This window comes from Poecile atricapillus, chromosome 3 (assembly GCF_030490865.1).
Source record: "Poecile atricapillus isolate bPoeAtr1 chromosome 3, bPoeAtr1.hap1, whole genome shotgun sequence".
Taxonomy (NCBI): domain Eukaryota; kingdom Metazoa; phylum Chordata; class Aves; order Passeriformes; family Paridae; genus Poecile; species Poecile atricapillus.
This window is the reverse complement of record NC_081251.1, coordinates 54919175-54940066: the sequence shown is the minus strand read 5'-3', so window position 1 is coordinate 54940066 and position 20892 is coordinate 54919175. Positions and strand designations below refer to the sequence as shown.

The following is a 20892-nucleotide window of genomic DNA, read 5'->3' as shown; positions in this document are numbered from 1 at the left end:
TCTAACACAGGCTTGTTACCACATACACAAGCATAAGGCTTTATTTACAATTTTGCTGGAAGATCAAAAAAGTTAAGTCCTTTAAATTAGTGGTTTAGAGAAGCTATGAAAAATTCACAAGCAGAGACTCTTGGTAGAATCATGTTGGCTAGTTGCAACACCATAATCCCATCGAAGACAGATGAGGTCTTGCAATGCCAAGACCAAAATTTGAAACCAAAAGCTTAAAGATCTTGATTAATGTTCCAGGTTGGACCTGGAGGAGAAAAATCACATATAATTGCAATGCACTGCCAATTGCAAGCAAAAATTCAAAATTGGATTCTGAGTGGCTTAAATGGAGCTATAAACATGTTAGTGTAACCCAGCAGCACATAAGCAATCTAAGTCTGAGAAAAACTCTGAAAAAAAGACCAAACCAAAAATCCAAACCAAACAAAGAGCAACAAAAAAAACCCCACCAAAAACCCAACAATACAAGCATTTTAGGCCTCAAATCCCAAATTACATGATAAAATTAGTGATGCAAAAAGTCAGACCAAGCTCTCTTACTTAAAGGGTTAACAACTTCCCATATTTTCTGTCAAGTGCATCCTATTCTGCACTACTGCTGTTGCCTGTGGCAGGCCACAAGAGCCACAGAATACTAATAGAGGCAGTGTGAGCTATGTGTGCTGGCATCTGTCTCAAGCAGTGAGAGATTGCTCTCACTGTGCTCACTGGGTCAGTTACACTGCACAGACAAAAGCAGCAGCTGAGTGCCGGCTATCAAGTCCTCTTATGAAAACAAACAAAAGGGACACACACTGTAAAAAAACTGATCTAAAGGCAGACAAGAGAAAACCTGCTCAAGCCTTTTGTAATATTAATTATTATTTCTAAAACTATATATCCTTATTCCACATTAGGATATTCTTTCATAACACATTTTGCACAATAAAACACAGCGTATATAATATGTAATATATAATGTATATATTATAATTAGTATATTAGTACTCAATATTATTAGTAAAGGCAAAAAGGAAGATCTACAGGAAAAGTAAAAAGCTATTAGGCTCTGCTATGAAACATGCACCATCCCTGTGTTTGCATTGATACTTAGTGATGGCTTCTGAGTTGGCTGAACAATTGACAGTGCTTTTTAATAAAGTACATTGTATTTATGTAGTCAGGATGACTAAGAAACATGCTGCTGACACAAATCACCAGCATCACTCTGCATGGCACTGCACTACACTGTGCAAACACACTGTTTGCTTCTATTTAGCTGAAAACTCATATATTATAACCATGTAATACCCATGTAGATCTGCCCTTAAGGACCTTGCTTCTCTTAGGAGCCTGCCCCACCTAATTTCTTCTTTAATTAGACAAATTCAGTATTACAGTGCACTACCACACTCCACTATTTCCTATCCCTAAAGGCATTTCAGTAGCTGACATTATATATTTCCAACTACTCCCCCCACTCTCTCTTCTGGAGACCCTCACCAGCATTTCCATCTCTCCAGTGGCCGTGAGCTCAGTGTCCCAACTCACTCCAAGGATCCAGTGAGGCCAAAAAAGTGAAGTCCAAGTAAGCTGAAGTAGCTAAGGCCTTCATTCTTCATCTCCCCAGGGAGAGATCAAGAAATCAACCTGAAGCAGCCAAGCAATAGTCTAGATTCAAACACCGTGTCTCCCTCCTGTGTTTTCCAAACACTTCTCAAATATTTGATGAGAAAAGAAGACAAGCAGAGAGCAACCATGCATGAAGACACATACTTCATATAATAATTACTGAGCAAAACACCAAACCACTCGTGATCCAGTTTCTGTTTTATTCCTCTCTGAAGTCAATGTCTCCATCATTAGGCTGGAGAATAATACGTATTCTCTCCACTTTCCCTCAACCTGAGTTACTAATGCAAAATACCCAACAGTGTGGGGCTCTCTGTGGGGCTATAAAATAATCGTCATCTGTATCTACCCAGAAAGTATTAGCATGCTGGAAGTTCAAATTAATTAAGTCCCCTTAATTAGCAATATTAACGTATATACTTCCAAAATATCACATGCTGATAATGTGCAATACCTAAAAGGGTGAAATGAACCGTGCATGAGAGAAGAAGAAACTAAAGGCAAATTATGCAGGCACTCCACAGTCTTAAGGTTTAAAATGCCAGGTCTGCAAATCTGGAACACAAACATACTTTAGGGATTGCAAAAGGAAACATAGCACAGAAAATATTGTGGACTGGACCCTGGTCCACACCACATTACAGTTTTGAACCTTCACTGCATAAAAGAAAATTGAAGAAATTTTTTTTTTTTTTTTTTTTTAATAATCTGTTAAGTATTTTACATGATGTCTAAAACTCAGTATAGATAAGCTTCAACAACAGAAATGCCTGCTGGGTACCTCAGAATATTGTCTCACAACAAGCATTCCTCTAGCCTTCTACCTATGGATGCTAACTCTGCAACAGAGTGCCTGTAGAAATTACAGGCCACATAGCTTTCTCAGTCTTGCCTGAGAAAGTGGCCTGGGAATTCATAAGGAGGAATTAAAACAATCCTCAGAGACAGAAAACAGCCTTGCAGGTGCTGTTTGTCTGTTCCTTGTTTTCTGGCAAGAGAAGGTCGAGGGGTGGTGTACCCCACTGACCAATGATGGTGATGTGTTAGTTTACTAACCAATAAGAGTTTCTTTTCTGTACTTTCTACATATCAGTCTATAAAAAAGACCTGAAGTAATAAACTAAGAGAAATTCTCCTGATTGACTCCTGAGAGAGTCTGTGTCGTTCTTCTCGCCGTTCCTAATAGAGCGACATCTACCTAAACAGAGTGAAACACTAATGATGAAGAATACTGGCCAACATAATATCATTATCTTGTGGCTGTATATATGAAACAGTTCTGCTAGTATTTCTTTGTAATGATGCCAATCAGATAATTCCCAGCAGATAAAACTTACCTTAGATAGACTCTGTAATGGCTCTGACAACAGCCAAGGATTTAACTCAGTTCATGAATACAAAATCTTTTGCCCTTCTACTGTATGTATGTACTGTATGTACATACATACTGTATGTATTTAGTATGTATAATATCACACCAGGTACTCTCTACATCACAGAAGTTGCCATCAATAAAATGAAGCAAAGGAAGTGAGACCTTTTGTGGAAATTTAGCACTGTCAGAACCCAGCACCTGACTCCTAGAAGTGTTCTGCTCCCCAAAAATAAGAGAAAAATGGCGAGTCCTTCATGCTTCCTCTGGCCTCTTCTTTCCTCTTTATGATCACTCTGAGGAGAAGCCAACAAGAATGTGGGTCAGCACTCCTCTCTTCAATCCCTCTCATGCTTGGAGTGTTACATGTATGAGGTATACCTCTGCACTGAAAAGACATAGCCTCTTACTTCCTAAAATGTTTTGAAGTAAAGTTCACAAATTAGTTTCAAAACTTTCCCAAGTCAAATTTGGGAACAAGTCCTTCCCATGCTCAGGATCACTATGGTATTATCAGTATTATACTTAATCAAGCAGCTGTGTTAAAACACTTATCAGGACAAACCTAAATGCATTTGGTTTGAATTCTCAAGCACATGTCTGAACACATATTTTAATAAAACTCTGAAAAGTGAATGCCACTGCATACACTTCTTGCCTTGAAGATTCAAGAAGAAGCAAATAACCAAGGAATGTTGCTATCAAAGATGGATTCCTGGAAGATGCTCTGACATTACAGTGAGCATGGAACACAAAGCACCTGTGATTCAACAGCATTGCAAAATAGCAGTGTGAAACATCTACAAACTTTGATTTGCTTTAAAAGAAAACCCCAGTCATTACAGATACACCTGTAAGCAGCTTCTGCAACCATGGTGGACTCAGGAAAAAGAAAGATCCCTGTTCCAGCAAAATCAGATCATACAGGCCATCTTCATCTACTGATTTTTACAAGGCCTTTTAGCTTGGAATAATTAGAATAATGTAAAGTAGAGATCAGTAAAAGCCACACACAATTTAAAGTAAAACTATTATGCTTTAATGTCTGTTATTTAATTGACATACGTCTAGTTTGGAAGAACAACAGTAGTCTATCAGATTAAGCCCAAGAGTTGTCAACTGGACATGATAAAGGCTATGCTGACCTTTCACAATCAATTTGCCACATCCCGCAGCTTTTTATCTCCTTTGTTCCAAACAGCAGACAGATCACCCAGCTCACACACTTCATAAAACACGATGATCCATGAACTGTGAGGATGCTTGCAAGGCCAAAAAAGGTTACCAACACTAGCAAGAGCTGAAGTATTTTGCACCTCAAAACCTACCTACCCCTGGACCACAGCAGAGCACCAACACCACCTTCTGCCGAGAAGTAGAGATGTGACAAATGCATGCTCGACTAATAAAACAAGATTAACAATGTCCCCACAATTCATGTCACTTGTGAACCATTCTTTCCATTGTGTGAGAACATGCAGACAGAAAAAGAAACCTAATATCCATACTGGAAACTGAAGCTAATACAGAAAGCTGAAGTGGAGCCAAAAGCAGCAGAGTACACCAGCTGAACCTGTAAGAGAGCCACGCAAAAGGACACAACACGTGACAGCTTGCTGATTTATGGACATCTTAACTAAGGAAAAACTATCAAAGCAGGGCAGAGCTACAGGATGAAAATGGCCAGGAAATAGCTCTGCAATAAGGAAAACTGAGGGCAGCTGACAACACGATTCCCTGGTGTGTGCACCACTTTGCATGAAAGGAACACGTGTAAGGTTCAACAGTCCTTAACTCACGGCAGGAGGGCACATCCCAGTGGGAGACTCACACATGGAAGATGACTTAATATTCTTCTACTCATCACTTTCACCTCTCCTGCTAATTTTTCCCAAAAAAACTGTTTCACATATACAGATCATCCTAACTAGATCAAGAGAGATGGATGATTCAGCTTGCTGCTGAAAAAGTTAATACCAAATATTTCAGGAAAATGTTTTCTTAAATACGTCTCCACCTGAAGCTCTGGACAGGTTTTTAAATTAAATAGTCAGCATTGTCTTTACAGTAAGTGTGTATGTTATAATAATTTTATGTTTTGAAATTATTTCTGATTTTCCCTTTTGGGAAACAAAGCTTTTGATATTCTGATATTCACTTTAATAAGTGTAGATACAGACCGTAACAAAAATATTATCCATCAAAAATGAGTTATACACACATGCCCCATACACCCAAAAATAACAATGTGCCCTCAAGAATGCTACTTATACAAGTTCTTGATTGTGACATATCAGTCATCCAACAGAGTAACAAAAAAGGAAGAAAAACACAAAAACTATCCTGCAGCCCCATCTAGTGCATAATTGAGAATACTTCATCATTGACAAGTATAAAGCTGGTATAATTTTAGTTCAGGGCTTCTCAAAACGCAATCCAGGAGGTTACGGCATGCATCCAGAGGTGGTATAGCATTACCATAAAACATTACCATATTTTCTATTTAAAGTCTGATAAGAAAGCTGCGTGGTGATTCACATGAAATTTAGGGTCAGATAATGGTTCATTTTCCATTTAAACAGTTAAAAGCATGCATTGTGACTCATGGTTCTTTAAGACTTTTATCTTCTTTTTGACGTAATATAACCCCTCTAAAAAGATGGTTCCTTTCAAACAGAGAGTGGAGCAAAGTTAATAATCTCAAAAATGAAACAAGCAGAGTGCAACTTTTAAGGACTTGGCTGCTAGGAAAGTAGTAAGTACTGACAGCAAACAGGGCTGGCCTCTTAGTCTCACAACTGAAGCCCAGCCTGTTCCAAACATCATACAGATCAAAAAATGGTTCCAAAAATCAAAAGCTATTTTATTTTCACAGGAGGCTTCAGAAATATTTTTTCTGTGTAAGACAGGAACAGAGCAGTCAGTGATGCATGGGTCACTGTATTTTAACACACTCCAGGTTAGCTGATCCCAAAAGCTTACAAATTTTACAACTTTCTCTGCAGGGGAAGTTCAGACCAAACCAAGGATAAGTGAGGGCACCCAGAGCTCTCTGAGGCAGCAAGTCTGGGAATGCTGTATGTCCAGCACAGCCATTGCACCACTTCTCTTGTGGACAGGCAGCAACAAGCTGGAACAGCTTCATCTCTTTCACAAACTCTGGCTGTGTTTCCATTTGGCCACAAAAAAAATTAGTTAGATGAGTCAACATCGTTCTGTGTGCAAGCAAAACTGATGTAAGGGAATGGAGGAATATAGGATGGACCTGTAGTTAATTCATAGTTCTGACATACCTAAAGATTCCCAATGCTATTTCCAGGTTCAGCCAACAGTAAGAAAATTGAGAAGTTTCACTGAACGAGAATGCCTTGAGCTTTCAAAGCAGTATTATGTTTCATCAAAAGAGATTGAACAGATGGAAAGGACCTGAAGGCTTACGTTGTATAGGTCAAAATTCTCCTTCATTAAATAAAATCTTGAATTTGACAATTTTGTTCCATCTAAAAACCACTATCAAAGGAAAATTTAATAGGATTTATAATACACTGAATGTAGCATGACCATGCATTAAAGAACTGCTGTAATGACTAATTCTAGCCAGGGTACTTACTTTGAACCAAAAATGTATTTTCTAATGCTCAGGAAGAAAGTAAGGAAGAGAATCTTCAGGCTGAAAGCCTGGAGCCTAAAAACCCTTAGGCGATGGTAATGGATTTCTGTTGCCTGAAGTCAGTAATATCAGTCAGCTCTCCTTCAGGTATCCAAAAATAGGAAAGGTTATTTTAACCTCAGTGAGAAAGTTCAGTCTACTCCAAATAAAACACATAAGGTATACAGAGAAAAGAGGTACTTGCTTAAAAATAACCAACATGCACAAAATAAGGCATTTCACCTTCATTATAATTCTGAGATTGAAACTTACTTGCAGGCACAAGGAAACTGTGAGGTTTGGTTCTGCGTAATCTCCAAAAACCTTTTCGTTTCTAGTTAGAGACAGCAGTTGGTAGACATGAAATTCATGCACCTAAGATATTTTAAGGCCCTTACAAACCTGATATCTAAAATTAAAAATGTAAGTGGGATGCATTCAGGTTACATTTTCCGACTCTCTTTCGGTCAGACACTCCACTGCTTATTTTCATTTGCCACTGTTTTCTCCCCTTTTCTTTCCTTCTTCCTCCATTCACTATTTTCAATACAATGCTGAGAGGTAGGCTACATTACTCAGAATTTAATTTCCATGTACAGTACTTCCAGGAGCATCTTCTTGCTGCTTCCAGAAAGGTATTTCGCAATTTCACCAAAAGAACAAAACTTAAGCTTGATGTTAGTGTAAACACAGATACGATGATTTCTCAAAACCTACAGGCAAACCTATTAGCTTTCTACTTCAAATTTTCTTTATCCTTTAGGATAAGATATCCTTTAGATATCCTTTTATGTCATGTATCTACATACAAAATTCAGAAAACCCACTTCAGGATACTACAACTATAATTAATACTATAAATGTAAAGCTTGGTTATGTACTCGAAAGCTGCTTCTCCCTCCTCTGAAAAGATTGGTGGAGAGTTCCTGTTGACATTGGAATATAAACAAGTCTGAAATTCAGTATATGTCTGCTATATAGAGTGTAGTATTTTAGAAACCTATGCTACCTCTGAACAAACAATTGCACTGTTATATTGCACTGTTTTCCATAAAAGCTTTGCTTAACTGCCATTTTGATTATTAATTAATGCCATATCTATTATTAGATATATCAATATCTAATGTCGTATCTATTATTCAAATACCAAAATATTCAGAGTAAGTTTTCCTAGTCCCCAGTTTCCTGATGCTTTATAGGAAAAAAGTATGGTTTGTGTTACTTCTTTGTGGAAATAATTGCTAATCTTTCTGGTCTTTGACTTGTATGATCTACTATCTTGATACTCGGTTCTTGGCCTCACTTAACTGACTGTTCACTACTGCTTCAATAATTCAGTTCTACTTCCATTTATTTGTCACACTGTCCACAAAATTATTATTTGAAGACATGGACTCACAAAGTTTTGAAGTTACTTTTATAGTTTTGTGGCATTCTCATTGACATAGTACCAAACTCATCATTAAATACAGATGACGAAAATTTTCTTAATTTATTTTTATAGGCTCAGCTATACAATTAAGTTGCCACTGCCAAACCCCAGCCATAAAGGGGATCCACAACAATGCTCTACCTGTTCTGCAGTAACTTACTCTCCCAAGACTGTAAGGTAAACTGCATTGCTCCAAGTGATCTAGCAAATGAAGAGCCAAGTGCAAATACAAACCTGCACTGTAACAACATAAATCTCCTTCACGGTCTTTATGCTCCTAGTACATCCTGCTCCATCCACTGACCTTCCCATATAGATACACACAGCCCCTCCACCACACAACATGCAGAAATGTCATCTCTAACACAGGTCAGCATAGCAGGACCTCAGTTACCACTGGAATGTAGAACACAGAGGACTAAAATCAGGTTTTGCCATTATCCTGATGCTTTACAGAACATAGTTCGGTTATGTTGAAACAGAAACTAGTTCGGTTTCAACATAAGTGAAATCAAGAACCTTATGAATACTTACAGGTTTCCCTTCAATTTACAATTATAAGTAAAACTAATTCCAAGTACACTTAATCTCATTACCATGGTTATATTCTCCAATGAAAAGATCAGACTCAGAGATTAATATGTAATTTAAATCAATCCACAACTCCAAATGCAGCAGCACACACTAACACTCATTTAGCACAACCTCAGCATTTTTCACATGCAACTTGACATGGGAAAATTAATTCCTTTGGTCTGCCACTGAGACCTACTTTGGTGGCCATACTTAAAAATCTAGCAAAAGTTGGTACGGTAACTATCACCACTCTGGAAAGTATCACAGAAAACAGCACTTAAAGTTAACACATTTCTGATATCTCTCACTAGGATACAAAACAAAAACATCATACCAGTAGTCATAACTCTCGTCCCAGTTGTCAAAATGAACCAGAAAACGATTGTCCACCATGTCTGTTACCGTGGCAACACAAATGAAAGTCGGGTTCTTCTTGTCTACGGCTTCCAGCTTCATCCCCACTCGAAATCCCGAGGGAATCACTGTCTACATAGAGGAAGACATTTAACTGAAGATAAATACTATCAATCCAGAGATCTCCACATCATCCACAGCAAACATATTCATGTCATTTCCACGTTTTCCAATTAACTGTCCCAACAGAGCAACAGCAGCCTCATTAGCTGACATGAGAAATGCCCAAACACAGAGACTAGTGGTTTATGAAAGAAAAGAAGTTCTAAACATGCTGCTAAAATTAAATGTGTTAGTTTTAGCTGTCTTAGATACTCTCTCTGAAAGACCATTCTTGTTCCACAAGATTATGGTGCAAGACACAGTACAAATAACAAATCTTTAATTTAAGAATGCATTGGAAGTTTAAACAGATACATAGAAAAATAGTGAATTGGAACTACAGAGGTTAGCTGCAGTGGAGAATGTTAGAATGTTATTCATTTTGCTATAAACACTCTCATTTGAAATTTCAGGATCAAGTCTGCCATCCCTGAAATGTGCTATGAGTCTCTAACACACACATGAGCATATTCACAATTACACCATTACTAACAAACGACTACTTACTGCATTCTGGTTTTCAAACAGTGATTTAGGAGCAGCTTGAGCCTTGCATGCCTTTAAGTAGGAGGGCCAGCTGAATTCTTCTTCCTTATATCCTAAATGAGGGTTGTAAAAGAAGGGCAAGAAATGATAGGCATGAGACACAAGGTGCATGTATCAGCAAGAGACCAATTTTATACTTCTATCTTCTTCCCTTTGAATGAACATTGCCAAGCAGCACAGGCTACAAGTCACCTCTTTGTCTCTCCCAAGAAAACCTCACCTTACCACCACCTGTCTGCCTCACAGGTACCACCCAGCTTCCCTTTGTTAGTCTCTCTGACATACACACACAGCCAGCAAGTGTTCTCCAGCTGCTTTTCAGTCTATTGCTTCTGCTTTGGGAATCAGAAAATGACCTACAGATCCCAAAACTCTTCCTACTATGCCTGTCAGTCCAAGAAAAAAAAAAAAAAAAAAAATCCCTCCTCCTTCAGACTTCACTGTATTACATCATCAGGCTCTCACTAATACAGCATCATCACTTCTAGCTTTAAAACACCTCCCCTAGGTTATATCTAAACAGTTGCTTACACAACCAATGCCTCAGGACCCTTTCTCAATTCACAGTGTAAACTGTCCTGCATAGACTTTATACATTTTTTATTCCATGTATAAAACACTTGAAAATAAATGTGTATTTCTCTTAATGTTTAGTTTCTTAGGGGAAAAAATACAAATAATTCATAATATATTGAACTGCATAAAATAATCTACAAAAAATCATTTGTAGTTCTAATCTAAAAAACAATACTAGGAGTTGGAAGCAAATACATTTCCTCCTTCACTTTTCTGTTATGTAACAGTTGTAGAAACATCTCTTTCAGTCAATATGTTACAACCCAGTAAAGCAAGACCACAACAAATTTCAGTGCCTTTACTGAAATGTGTCACCTCTTAACTACTTGAAGTAGTACTCAAATATGCCAGAGACAACTGCTTTGTTTAACCTGAGATTCTCATATTATCCCAGGAACCGCAAGTTTAAAACCCTTTACCTTCACCTCCTCTGCACAGGGCTTTCTCACTTTTCATTTTAAACAGTAGTCAACACAAATTAACCTACAAGTCCAAACAAAAATACTTTCCTTATACTCCAATTGCCTCTTGTTTTGATACACTACAGCTGTAGATCACTTGAAATCATTTTTAAAGCAATACAGTATTTAGGCTTTTCATTTTCGCTTTGTAGTTCTAGAGAGTATTCAAACCTAAGTCCAAGCTCACATCAGACAATAAAAAGCTCCCACCTACTGCACAAGTGATGGGATCAGTTACTGGGACTAAGACAAAGCCCATTAAAAAAAAAAAAAAAAAAAAAAAATGGTTTTAGTAGACTGTGAAACAGCTTCTGGGCAGTGTGAGTCTTCCTGTCACCAAGTGAGAAAAACAGATCTTAAGCTCCTAACTCATCTGTCATACAAGACCAAAAGTCAATTTGACTTATTCACTGCGGATATAGATCAGTCAATGCAATTTTTACATGTGTATATATATATATATATATATATACATACATGTACATACATTGTCTTGCTGCAGATTTTAGCTGTGTAAGATAAAAAAGTGGCCTCCTCTACACAAAATGAATAGTGTCCCAAACACCATCTTTTTTAATATTGGTGGAACGCAGTTCAATTTTGCCTCTTCAATCTCCTATGCCTGCTGGAAGTCCAGCAGCAGCTGTCTGTTGCCTCTGCTGCTGTGGGGGTGGGAGATATCCCATCACAAGACCTGACCTGCCCAGCAGCACTAAGAGTTACCCACTCTTTCCATTTTAATAAACATGGATAGAAATAAGTTTCAGAAAACATCTAGAATAGTATTCTTTCTGTCTCATGTCCCTCACTCCCCACACCTTCCCCCCCTCCCCAAGTCAGACCACCAGGTTCCAAATTGCTTAGGGTTTATACCATGAAGGTCATAAATTTGCATTTTAGCTGGAAAACTAAAGGCTACTAATGAAAACCTTTGCGTTCTTCTCTGGGGTGCTATTTTATATAAATATTGTATCCTGTGTCAAAACTTTCATTTGCTTTAGCATCTGTAAAATTTGCAATGGGCACTATAAAAATCATTATTAAAATGTCATACCACAGCAAAATATAACCAATCTGTCCAACCCAAGTGAAAAAGAAGTCCCAACAGCCTACAACTGGCATATTATTCTTCTCCTTGGAAAAGCAGAACCTCACAAAGTTCTCCCAGGGGCAATCATTCACGGTTAACCAAAGCTTTCTAAACCAGGCATGTAAGATGTGAAAGATGACAAATCCTCATCATAGACACAAAATTTACTAAGCACGGTGTAATAACATCAGGAACGCTGTAACTGGGAACTGCCCATTTGCTACATACAAGTCGTTACATCAATGAAGGCCAACCTTCTAAGAAATTCTTATCTCTTGAATTTCAATAAACTGCTATTTCTACACAACCAGTTATGCAGAACTGTGTCCCAAGGCAAGTGGCAGCACAGAGCACTCCTGCACTGTAGCCAGAGTGGAGCTTGCAGAGCACTCAGAAGAGCAGCTCATGTTTCCCAAGGCTCACTGAAAGACATGCCATCCTCACACACTGGCAGGCCCCCGCCCCGCCCCTACACTTCCAGTGGCTTTATTCTCACTTTCCACACCTGAGCCCTTACATCCAGTTTTATAATCCTCTGCAAGCACACCCTCTTGAATTCCTGCACTCCTCATTTTCCAGCCCTTCTAAACCACATTATACTACCCTCACCATGTATGCCAAAATGGCACATTCATTTATTTCCCACTTTCCAGACTTCAGGACTTGCTCCCTTCATCCCCACATACTCCATATCCCAATGCTATTTTTCATGGTACAGTTCAGTGCAGATGCCCTCCAAATGCTAAAAAAAGTTACACAATGTGAAAAGGAATTAATTATGCAAGTAAGTTACACACACTTCAATAGTTGTAAACCATTTACATAATCCATGTATAAATTATACTTTCAGGCTTGCAATCTTACCTTTTTCTCTCCCTATTTATCTGTTCATTCCTCTTTTTGTCTCTATTTCAGACAATCTTAGTGGAAAGGGCAGTCTTTATTAGTCTGTACCAACATATGTACAATAACAGTGATCACTATGTAGTAGCAAAAATGTCCTAAGACCTTCCACTAAAGATCCTCAGCTGCCTGTGAAACCTCAGTTTGAGCATATATGTCACCAGTATGCTGCCATTTTCCTTGCAGTAAGCTGGGGTCTAGGTTTGCTGCTCAGTTGTGTTTTTTACCTAATGCCTTATGAATGATTTAAGAGTTTATGGCGCATTTTGTTTTCTTGGTTTCACTGAATAAAAGGGGCATGCAGTTGAACTTGAAATTTTAGGCAAGATTTTAATTTGCCATTTTCAAATACTCTTGACTAAATGAACTAAATGAACTAAAACATTTCTGCCAAAAAAAAATATTACAGCATTGCACAGGTATTCTCAATCTCAGAACTGTGTAAAACACACAGATTTAAACTAAACAATACCTTTTGGTGGATGAAGCTTGTGACCTGTTTTTTCACACCATCCTACAGGATGAATGTCTGAAGAATCAGCATTCACCCAGAAATCGTAACAATCTGGGTATCCATCAAAATGTAGTCTTATTCTGTAGCCACAAACCTAAAAGCAAGAATTGACAACATACAACACTATATTTTAAGATCCTTGCCCTACACATAACCAATTCCATTCAATATTATGTAAAATAACTGTATGTTTTCAATCAGCTTTTCACTTCTGCCCATTCCAGCACTGGATGAATAAATTCATTTTATAAAAAGGAGAGAATTAAAAGGCAAAGATATTCTCAGTCTGAGTGTCTCCTCTTCTGGTCAAAAGAATTTAACTAAAAGCTGGCTATTGCCAGTAGTGCTCAAAAACTTGAAAAGGGTTCAACCCAGCATCAGAGTAAAGCATAAGCCCTACAGAAGAGCATGAATACATCTGATTCAACTGAGGACAAAGTGCAGATAATGAGGTTCTCGAGCTATCCTGATTAACTGATATGCAAGGGAGCAGTGAACAATAAGTATGTTCAAAAGGCTCTCCGGAGAGATACTGAAAACTGTTTAAGTAAAGATGAGAAGTCAGTGGAAGTATTCCCCAGAACTTCATTGTTCCATGAAGTAATAAGTCAACCACTGAGAGAAGGAGAAAAACAGGACACAATATTCTCTCTGTACGGAAGTTCTCCACATCTCCCTGAGTGCCAAATGCCATAAATTCACTGCAGCCATCAGTGAAAATCTCAACATCAACCCTATTTTATATTTAATTTGTACTCTGACATAGCTTCCAGTTTCCCCATTTAAATTCACAAATGAAATCCAAAAGCCCATTAAAATGATGCAAAACTTAAAGTAAGGTATGTTTAAAAGATATACAAAATAAGCTTGAGAAGCAGATTCTCTATTGAAAGCAAAGAAGCTGTTCATCAGAAAAACTATTTCATGAACCACAGCAAAAAAAACCACCTGAGTTTGTATTTTACACTAAGCTATTTATATTATGTTAACTTGCACAGGTTGCCAATACATGCAATTTCTGCAGCCATCAGCCTGAAAAAGTTGTAGCACAACAGCACACAAGAAACTTTTAGGTACTCGTATCAGCAACTGCAAATACTATCAAACTTCTATAAAACTGCTATGTATCAGTTGTCATATTTCTTTTCTATTTATTTTTTCTTTTAAATACATTCTACAGGATTACAGATAGAATCACACAGCATCAAATTAGCCTAATACTGTTTTCTGTAGCTGTGTATGTTAAATATATGTATTGCTGCATTGACACTGGATATTATCCTTTACGAGTCTATCAGGCAGAAATAATACAGCATTATTAAAAATTCTTCCTACAGAAACTACATATAGTTTCTGTCTGCCTGTTAGGTAAGGGTGAGGGTTTTCAGCTGCTGCTGTTTCATTTCAGTCTCTACTATAACTCCACACTGTGGCTGCTGGCTTACCTCAGCCACTGTGAGAACACAGTAGATGGACTGGTGCTCAGGATCCACACCCTCTAGCTTCATCCCTACCTTGAATCCATTCTTGTTGTATGGGAAAGACTGATACTGCAATGGAAAAGAACAGTTTCAATATTTCTGAAATATTTCAATATTCTGAAATATTACCAGAGCAAGACACAATATCTTTATAAGGAATAGAATAATGATTATTTACTATTCATGTTTCTGAAGGAACTAATAAATCACTTAAAGCTTCATGTTTTCAAACATGTAGAGAGGAAAAGAGAAATTGATGATAGTTTGAAAAACACATGGATACAAGAATGACTTGAAACTTCAGGTATGTAAGAAAATTAGGAAGAATTAGCAAAAGAATCAAGGGAAAGAAGATGATATCATTTGTCTTCAACTTTTTTTCACTAATTGTCAATAAAACATCTTAGCAATTTAATTATTTAGTTTTCAGGCTGTACAGTGACACTGACACCTTCCTGGTGGGCATCATTCCTAAAATAATCACAACAGTGACTCTGTTTTGCCTTTCCAGTTCCACATCTCAGGCAATGAAAGATGAACTGAAAGGCAGAAATACTGAACATTGTATGTAGACATAGCCTATATTTCTTGTCCTTTATATGCTGCGTCCAGACTATGCAGTCTTCCAGGAGAATTTCTACATCACAGGAACATGACTACCCTTATATCACATTACCATGAATCCAGAAGAATATCTTTCAAAAAACAGAAAGTGAAAATGAGGCTAGGCAGGATGGATCAACCATATTTTCAACCAGCAGGCATCATCACCCCTCTGTTAAAGAGGATGGAAGGCAGAAGATTAGAAGGTTAAATTAGAGAAAAGATCAGAAAAGTAAGTAACCAAAACTGAAGATCCACAGGTTAGCAAATTCACAGCCAGTTTTTATGTCCCAAGTGGTTACAGAAAAAAACACAGGAAAAGCATCTTAAATGTTCACTTTTCCTTCTGTTTCTGTCTAAGAAACACATGCTCCTGAGTCAACTGCAACCTCTGCAGCCAAAGGGAAGAGAAAGGTACCAAGGGAGATACTTGGAGAGGCATCACCTACTTGTAAGGAAGGGAAACCTTGAAGACACAGCTTGGAAAACAATCTAAGGTCTAAGTACCAGGGAATGGCAAGGATTCTCCATCATCCTGATCATTCCTAACTAAGTGTACAAAACAACACAGTCAAAAGTACTGCTTCTGAAACAGTAAAATGAAAAGAAAAAAAGTGTAATACTCAAAATGCAAACAGAATTCAAGGATTCATAATTGGTGGTGATGTTTGGTTTGGGCTTTATTTTAACCCATCTACTTATGTGGCTTGCCTGTTCATCTGTAAAATGAAGAAATATTACTTGGCCAAATTCTGAGTGTTATTAAGAATTCCCTTTCTGCTATGGGCTTTAAATACTGCACACTAAATCAAGCATTACCCAGGGGCTAAAGACTTTGACAGAAAATACTAAATTAAGACGCGCTGGATAAGACAGGTACAACGTGGAGGAAACATCACGTAGCACCGTCTGCAGTGCCCTGCAAAGCCTTTGTACTGCTACAGCATTTCATGGCCCTTCAGACAGGCAGTGCTTTGTAAATCTACCTTCCCACTAGGACACTCTTTATCCTGATTGTTTTCTTGCTAATTTTTGAGCCAGTATATAGCACAGGGGGACACAACTGAAGATAGTCAGGGGACTATTGTTCTTCCACCTACAAATCAATGGATTCTGTACACCTAAATATCAGTTCTTCGCTTTTCTAACTCAATAGCAGCTAAACCACCAATTAAAGATCAGCGTCACACACGTGTGGTAAGCTGAAAAGCTAATTCCTGCAGAGAAGATTCAATAGCAGAAGTATGAAGCATACAGAAAAAATGGTTGTGAGAAACAGCCTGCAAGTAAGAACAGAATTACCAAAATAAAAGTAACATATAGCAGGAGTACAGCAGCTGAGACATGTTTTACCAGGTCTTGCAAGGGAAGATAACAGCACGGAAATCTTGTGGATTTGGACACAGAGCTCTCTTCCAAGCAAGAGAGGTGGCACTAATGAAAGCACTGAAATGACAAAGACTATCATAGCAGGCAAAGGACAAGCAGGACACGATGATGTGACATCCAATCAGATGACAGGCAAAAGGAGAACAAGACAAAGTAGTATCTGATGTAGTAACAAAATATAATGTCAGCAGAAGCTGAAGAAAAGACAGGTAATGTAATCAAAGCAACAAGACAAAAGATGACCTTTGTACCACCTTTCTAAACATATTTAAAGAAAATGATACGGCATGAAAAAGTGTGGGCATGTATCACATTTTTTTAGTTTCAGAGACTAGAAGGAATGGCTAGAACTGCAGATTTTGGAAGAGCATCTGCTTTCTGCAGTCTGATTTGACAGCATTCATCTACAACAACAGAATTCTCTGAGAAAAACAGAGAGATAATTGCTTTCATAATTGCTGACGGACACAGCATTATTTTCATCATGCAGGTTTTCCCAAGAAAAACATAAAATCTTCAAATTATTTTTGTTTATTGATTTCTTAAGAATTTCACGATCTTAGGTGGTTCACTGACTTAAATTTCAGGTCATACCTCTTTAAAAAGCTTAGTAGGTACTGCAATGGCCCTTTCTTCCTCCAGATAGGATGCCCAACACCATGCTTGCCTTCCTTTAGAGGGTACAGCTATAAAGAAGCATAAAACAGTGAAATAATTATTTAACTGTTAACATCTCAAGAAAAAAAAATCCACAATGCAAGTTTATAATATTCTTAAATTTACATTTTATGAAATGCACTCATGGTGTTGATCAGAATTTATTTCAGAAAAAGGAGAAGTTCTGTGTAGGCTGAAAGGCACCTGGAACATGAAGGTTCCTAGTTTGTCCAGAAACATTTCCAGCAGTTCAAACCTTGATTAGTAACAAGAAAAAGCTCCTTAAGGTGACAAGAATGACTTACAAATTTTTGCTCTAATGCATTTTTCCTTATTGCTCCTAAGAAGCATTAGGATATACAATTTGCAAATGTGTAAAAAGCTGAGTTCAAATCACAAAATACCCAGTATTTTAAGGGGTTCCTTTTTCTCACATGTCTTTCTTTCAGTGGAAAGCGTTTTCAACTGGATACTTCTCAGAGTAGGTTTTTTTAAATCACGGTTGAAGTACCCTATTCTTTAACAGTATTCAGAACGTTTCTCACCTACTCTATCACTTTGTAGTTTGATGGTTTGGGGTAGAAAGGCAGTGATTTAACAGTATTTTCTGCAAGCCTTCAGAACTGTCACCAGTGCATTTTTTTCCCTCAGGATGTCATTAGCATATGACAGAAACAGCCAGTTTCAGGTTTGTTCACGCAGTATGAACACTTGCATAGTAATTGCAATATTGCTTCCAGTCCATCTTAGTAATGGCTACAGTCACACAGCTCTCAGGCCTTGAAAATAAGGTACTACCTGCACTAGCAATCACCAGGAACTTCAAGAACAGGTGGCCTGAAGGCTGGCCACATATGCCTCCTCTGCACAGGCAGTTTAGCATTTCAGACCACAAGCTCACACCATCAGAAGGATTCATCACAGTCCACACTGTGATTCTGGCTAGATCCAGACTGTGGGCTACTCACAGGAAAAATAAATCCTTTAAGTAACAGTCTGGCTTAGCATTTTTATGATTAAAACATGAACCATAACAATAGTGATGCCAAACTCTCCTGAAGAAAGATGATAATGTAACCAAAAGATAATAAATTTCAGAGTGATAGTGATCACTCAACACTATTAGAACACATTCATCTTATTCAGGATTTACCCTGTTTTTATCTATTCCATTAAAGAAATGAATTGTGCCTGGTTCTGAATACAAATTGGTCTTTTATACCAGTTTACACTTTTATACTGATGTTTTCCCAAATAAAAAAAAAAAAAAACTCCAATGGAAGAAATTTATAAATCATTCTGTCAGTGGGCAGCAGTGATTTCCATAGAGCATCAGCTTTGTGCTCGTGTCTCACACGCTTCTTATCTCTTCAGCCTTAGAAGCAACTGTAGAAACATTTCAGGAATGATTCTGTCATGGGAGGGGGATCTTTCATAACTTTTATTGTTGCATCTTCAACCAGCAGTTCACCTGCCTGGTATATGTCAGAGCTAATTGGAGTTCTGTGCTGATTAGTGGCCTGGCAATCTCTGTAATGCCTCCCCATCTACTGTAAGAAGCACTCTGGAGGGCAAGATGCAGGTCTGTGGTTGGTGTACCACTGAGGTATAACAGCAGCTGATTCTCCAATTCTTCCTAAAACTATCTATCGTACAAACAGCTTGAAAGAATAGCACTCATTTAAAATATGTTTTATTATTTTGCTTGATGCAGTATATGTCCCTTTGGATTGATTACAGCAATTATTCCTAAACAGTTCCATAAACTTGTCTATTTCCAGCACATAATGAAGATGCAAAATTGATCCCCAAGGAAACAAAAGTAAACTTCCACTTCTGCTTGATACATGTCTTTCAACATCTGGGAACTCAATGGAGCTGATTCCCTCTAATACTGGCACTATTTAGAGGGATGAAAAGAAAAAACCTAAAATGCACATTAATTGCATTTACACTCACTATATCTTCTCCTGTGAAGACTTAAAAATTTAATTGCTGTAAATAACACTGTCACTGTCCTTTGACTGTACTGAAAAAAATTCAATAGGGAATACAAGTTCTGTGAAACAACGCTGGCAATTCACAATAAGATACGGATATTACCTGAAGAATTGATGGTTGAGATTTTTGTTTCATAATCTAACTTACTTTGTTTCAAAATTGTTATGTCCCCTTTTCTTTTTCTCCTGGCTCTCTGTGAGACTCTCAAGATCCTTCCTTCTGGTTTGTCCTCCTAAATTAGAAAGAGGAAAAAAAAATTTAAAAAAAAAATAAAATACAGTAACCTCATTAGCTTACAAGTCTGGTATGGTAAAAGTTGAGATACTGAAGTTTAAACTTCAGTGACTTCATTTAAATGGCTATTGACGCAGCTCTTTCCTACCTCAAGCAAACATGCAGATGTCTAATAGAAGCAAAGTGAGCCATCAGTGACAAATCACAGCAAACAGTGAAAATGGCAGGCAGGACTCCTACCTCTTGGCAGTCAGCCAGCCAGCCTCGCCTGACCCAGAGACAGAGTATGAAGCCTTCAGCAGACTTTGCTGAGGCACTGATAAATAGCAATATCTTTGGCATGTTCATGCTTCCAAAACAATTTAAAGGAAAACTTCTCACAGCTTTACTCTGGTTTTGTTTGTTTGGTTTTTTTTTTTTTCAAATGTATAATTGCCTTATTAAATACCAAATGGCACTGATCCTTTCAATTTTATTCCACTTTTTTGTACTAACAGTTTTGTGAGCACCTGAGCAAATGAGCAGAGTAAGTATCCATCTGGGAGGGCAGATGCATGGAGACAAAGAAGGTATCTGTGACTTTTGCCTAAGATGCTGCTATACAGAGAGCTGCAAATTCCCTCCTGACAACTCGCGTCTTCAGTGTTTTGACAATTCAGTGGTTGCAGAACTCAACCCTTCTCCCTGAAAACTGTGCTACCCCCAGTAGTGTCACAGTTATTGGAAACACAAACTACAAGAAAATAAACATTATGGGAAGGTATTGTGGTAAGCTTTTTCTAAAATGAAGAATAAATCCAAAAGGAAAAAAAAAACCACAAAAGGTGCCCCAAAGCAAATGATACTGCAACACAAAAGCATAAAAAATTTTTGGCTATGACTTTTAACATCAAATTACACGAAGAAAATCCGAAGTATTCCCTTCTTAACTGTAGTGTAGCTTTCTTAGTAAATAAATTATTGGTCTATAGTTATTTATTCATGTGCAGAATGACAAAGTAACAGGGTTGTTGGGAAATATGTACTCCTGTTTTTCCATTCTGAAGACATGGCAACTCTACATTAGCATCATTTTTCCTTTAAATTATTTTTGTTCTATTTTTTAAAAAGCAGGGAAAAAACACAAAAAACGGTTTGTATCAATTAATTGTCAATAATTACAATTTACTGCTGAGGCATAATTAAATTGGCAAACCAACTACTTATTGTGGCTCTGACAAGAGTGATGAAGTCTCTTCTCTTTTTGGACTGATGGAGCTACTGACATTG

At 37.6% G+C, this 20892-nt stretch overlaps 1 protein-coding gene across 7 annotated transcripts in view; it reads right to left on the bottom strand.

Moving 5' to 3' along the window:
* L3MBTL3 (L3MBTL histone methyl-lysine binding protein 3) overlaps nucleotides 1–20892 on the bottom strand; it is a 79307-nt gene that overhangs the window by 32164 nt on the left and 26251 nt on the right. For all 7 annotated transcript variants that reach the window (XM_058835815.1, XM_058835816.1, XM_058835820.1 and 4 more), the window contains 6 exons: nucleotides 19537–19621; nucleotides 17326–17417; nucleotides 14704–14808; nucleotides 13217–13352; nucleotides 9676–9767; nucleotides 8987–9138 (listed from right to left, as the gene is read on the bottom strand). In XM_058835815.1, coding sequence (XP_058691798.1) covers nucleotides 8987–9138; nucleotides 9676–9767; nucleotides 13217–13352; nucleotides 14704–14808; nucleotides 17326–17417; nucleotides 19537–19621 — 662 coding nt within the window. The remainder of the gene's footprint in view (nucleotides 1–8986; nucleotides 9139–9675; nucleotides 9768–13216; nucleotides 13353–14703; nucleotides 14809–17325; nucleotides 17418–19536; nucleotides 19622–20892) is intronic.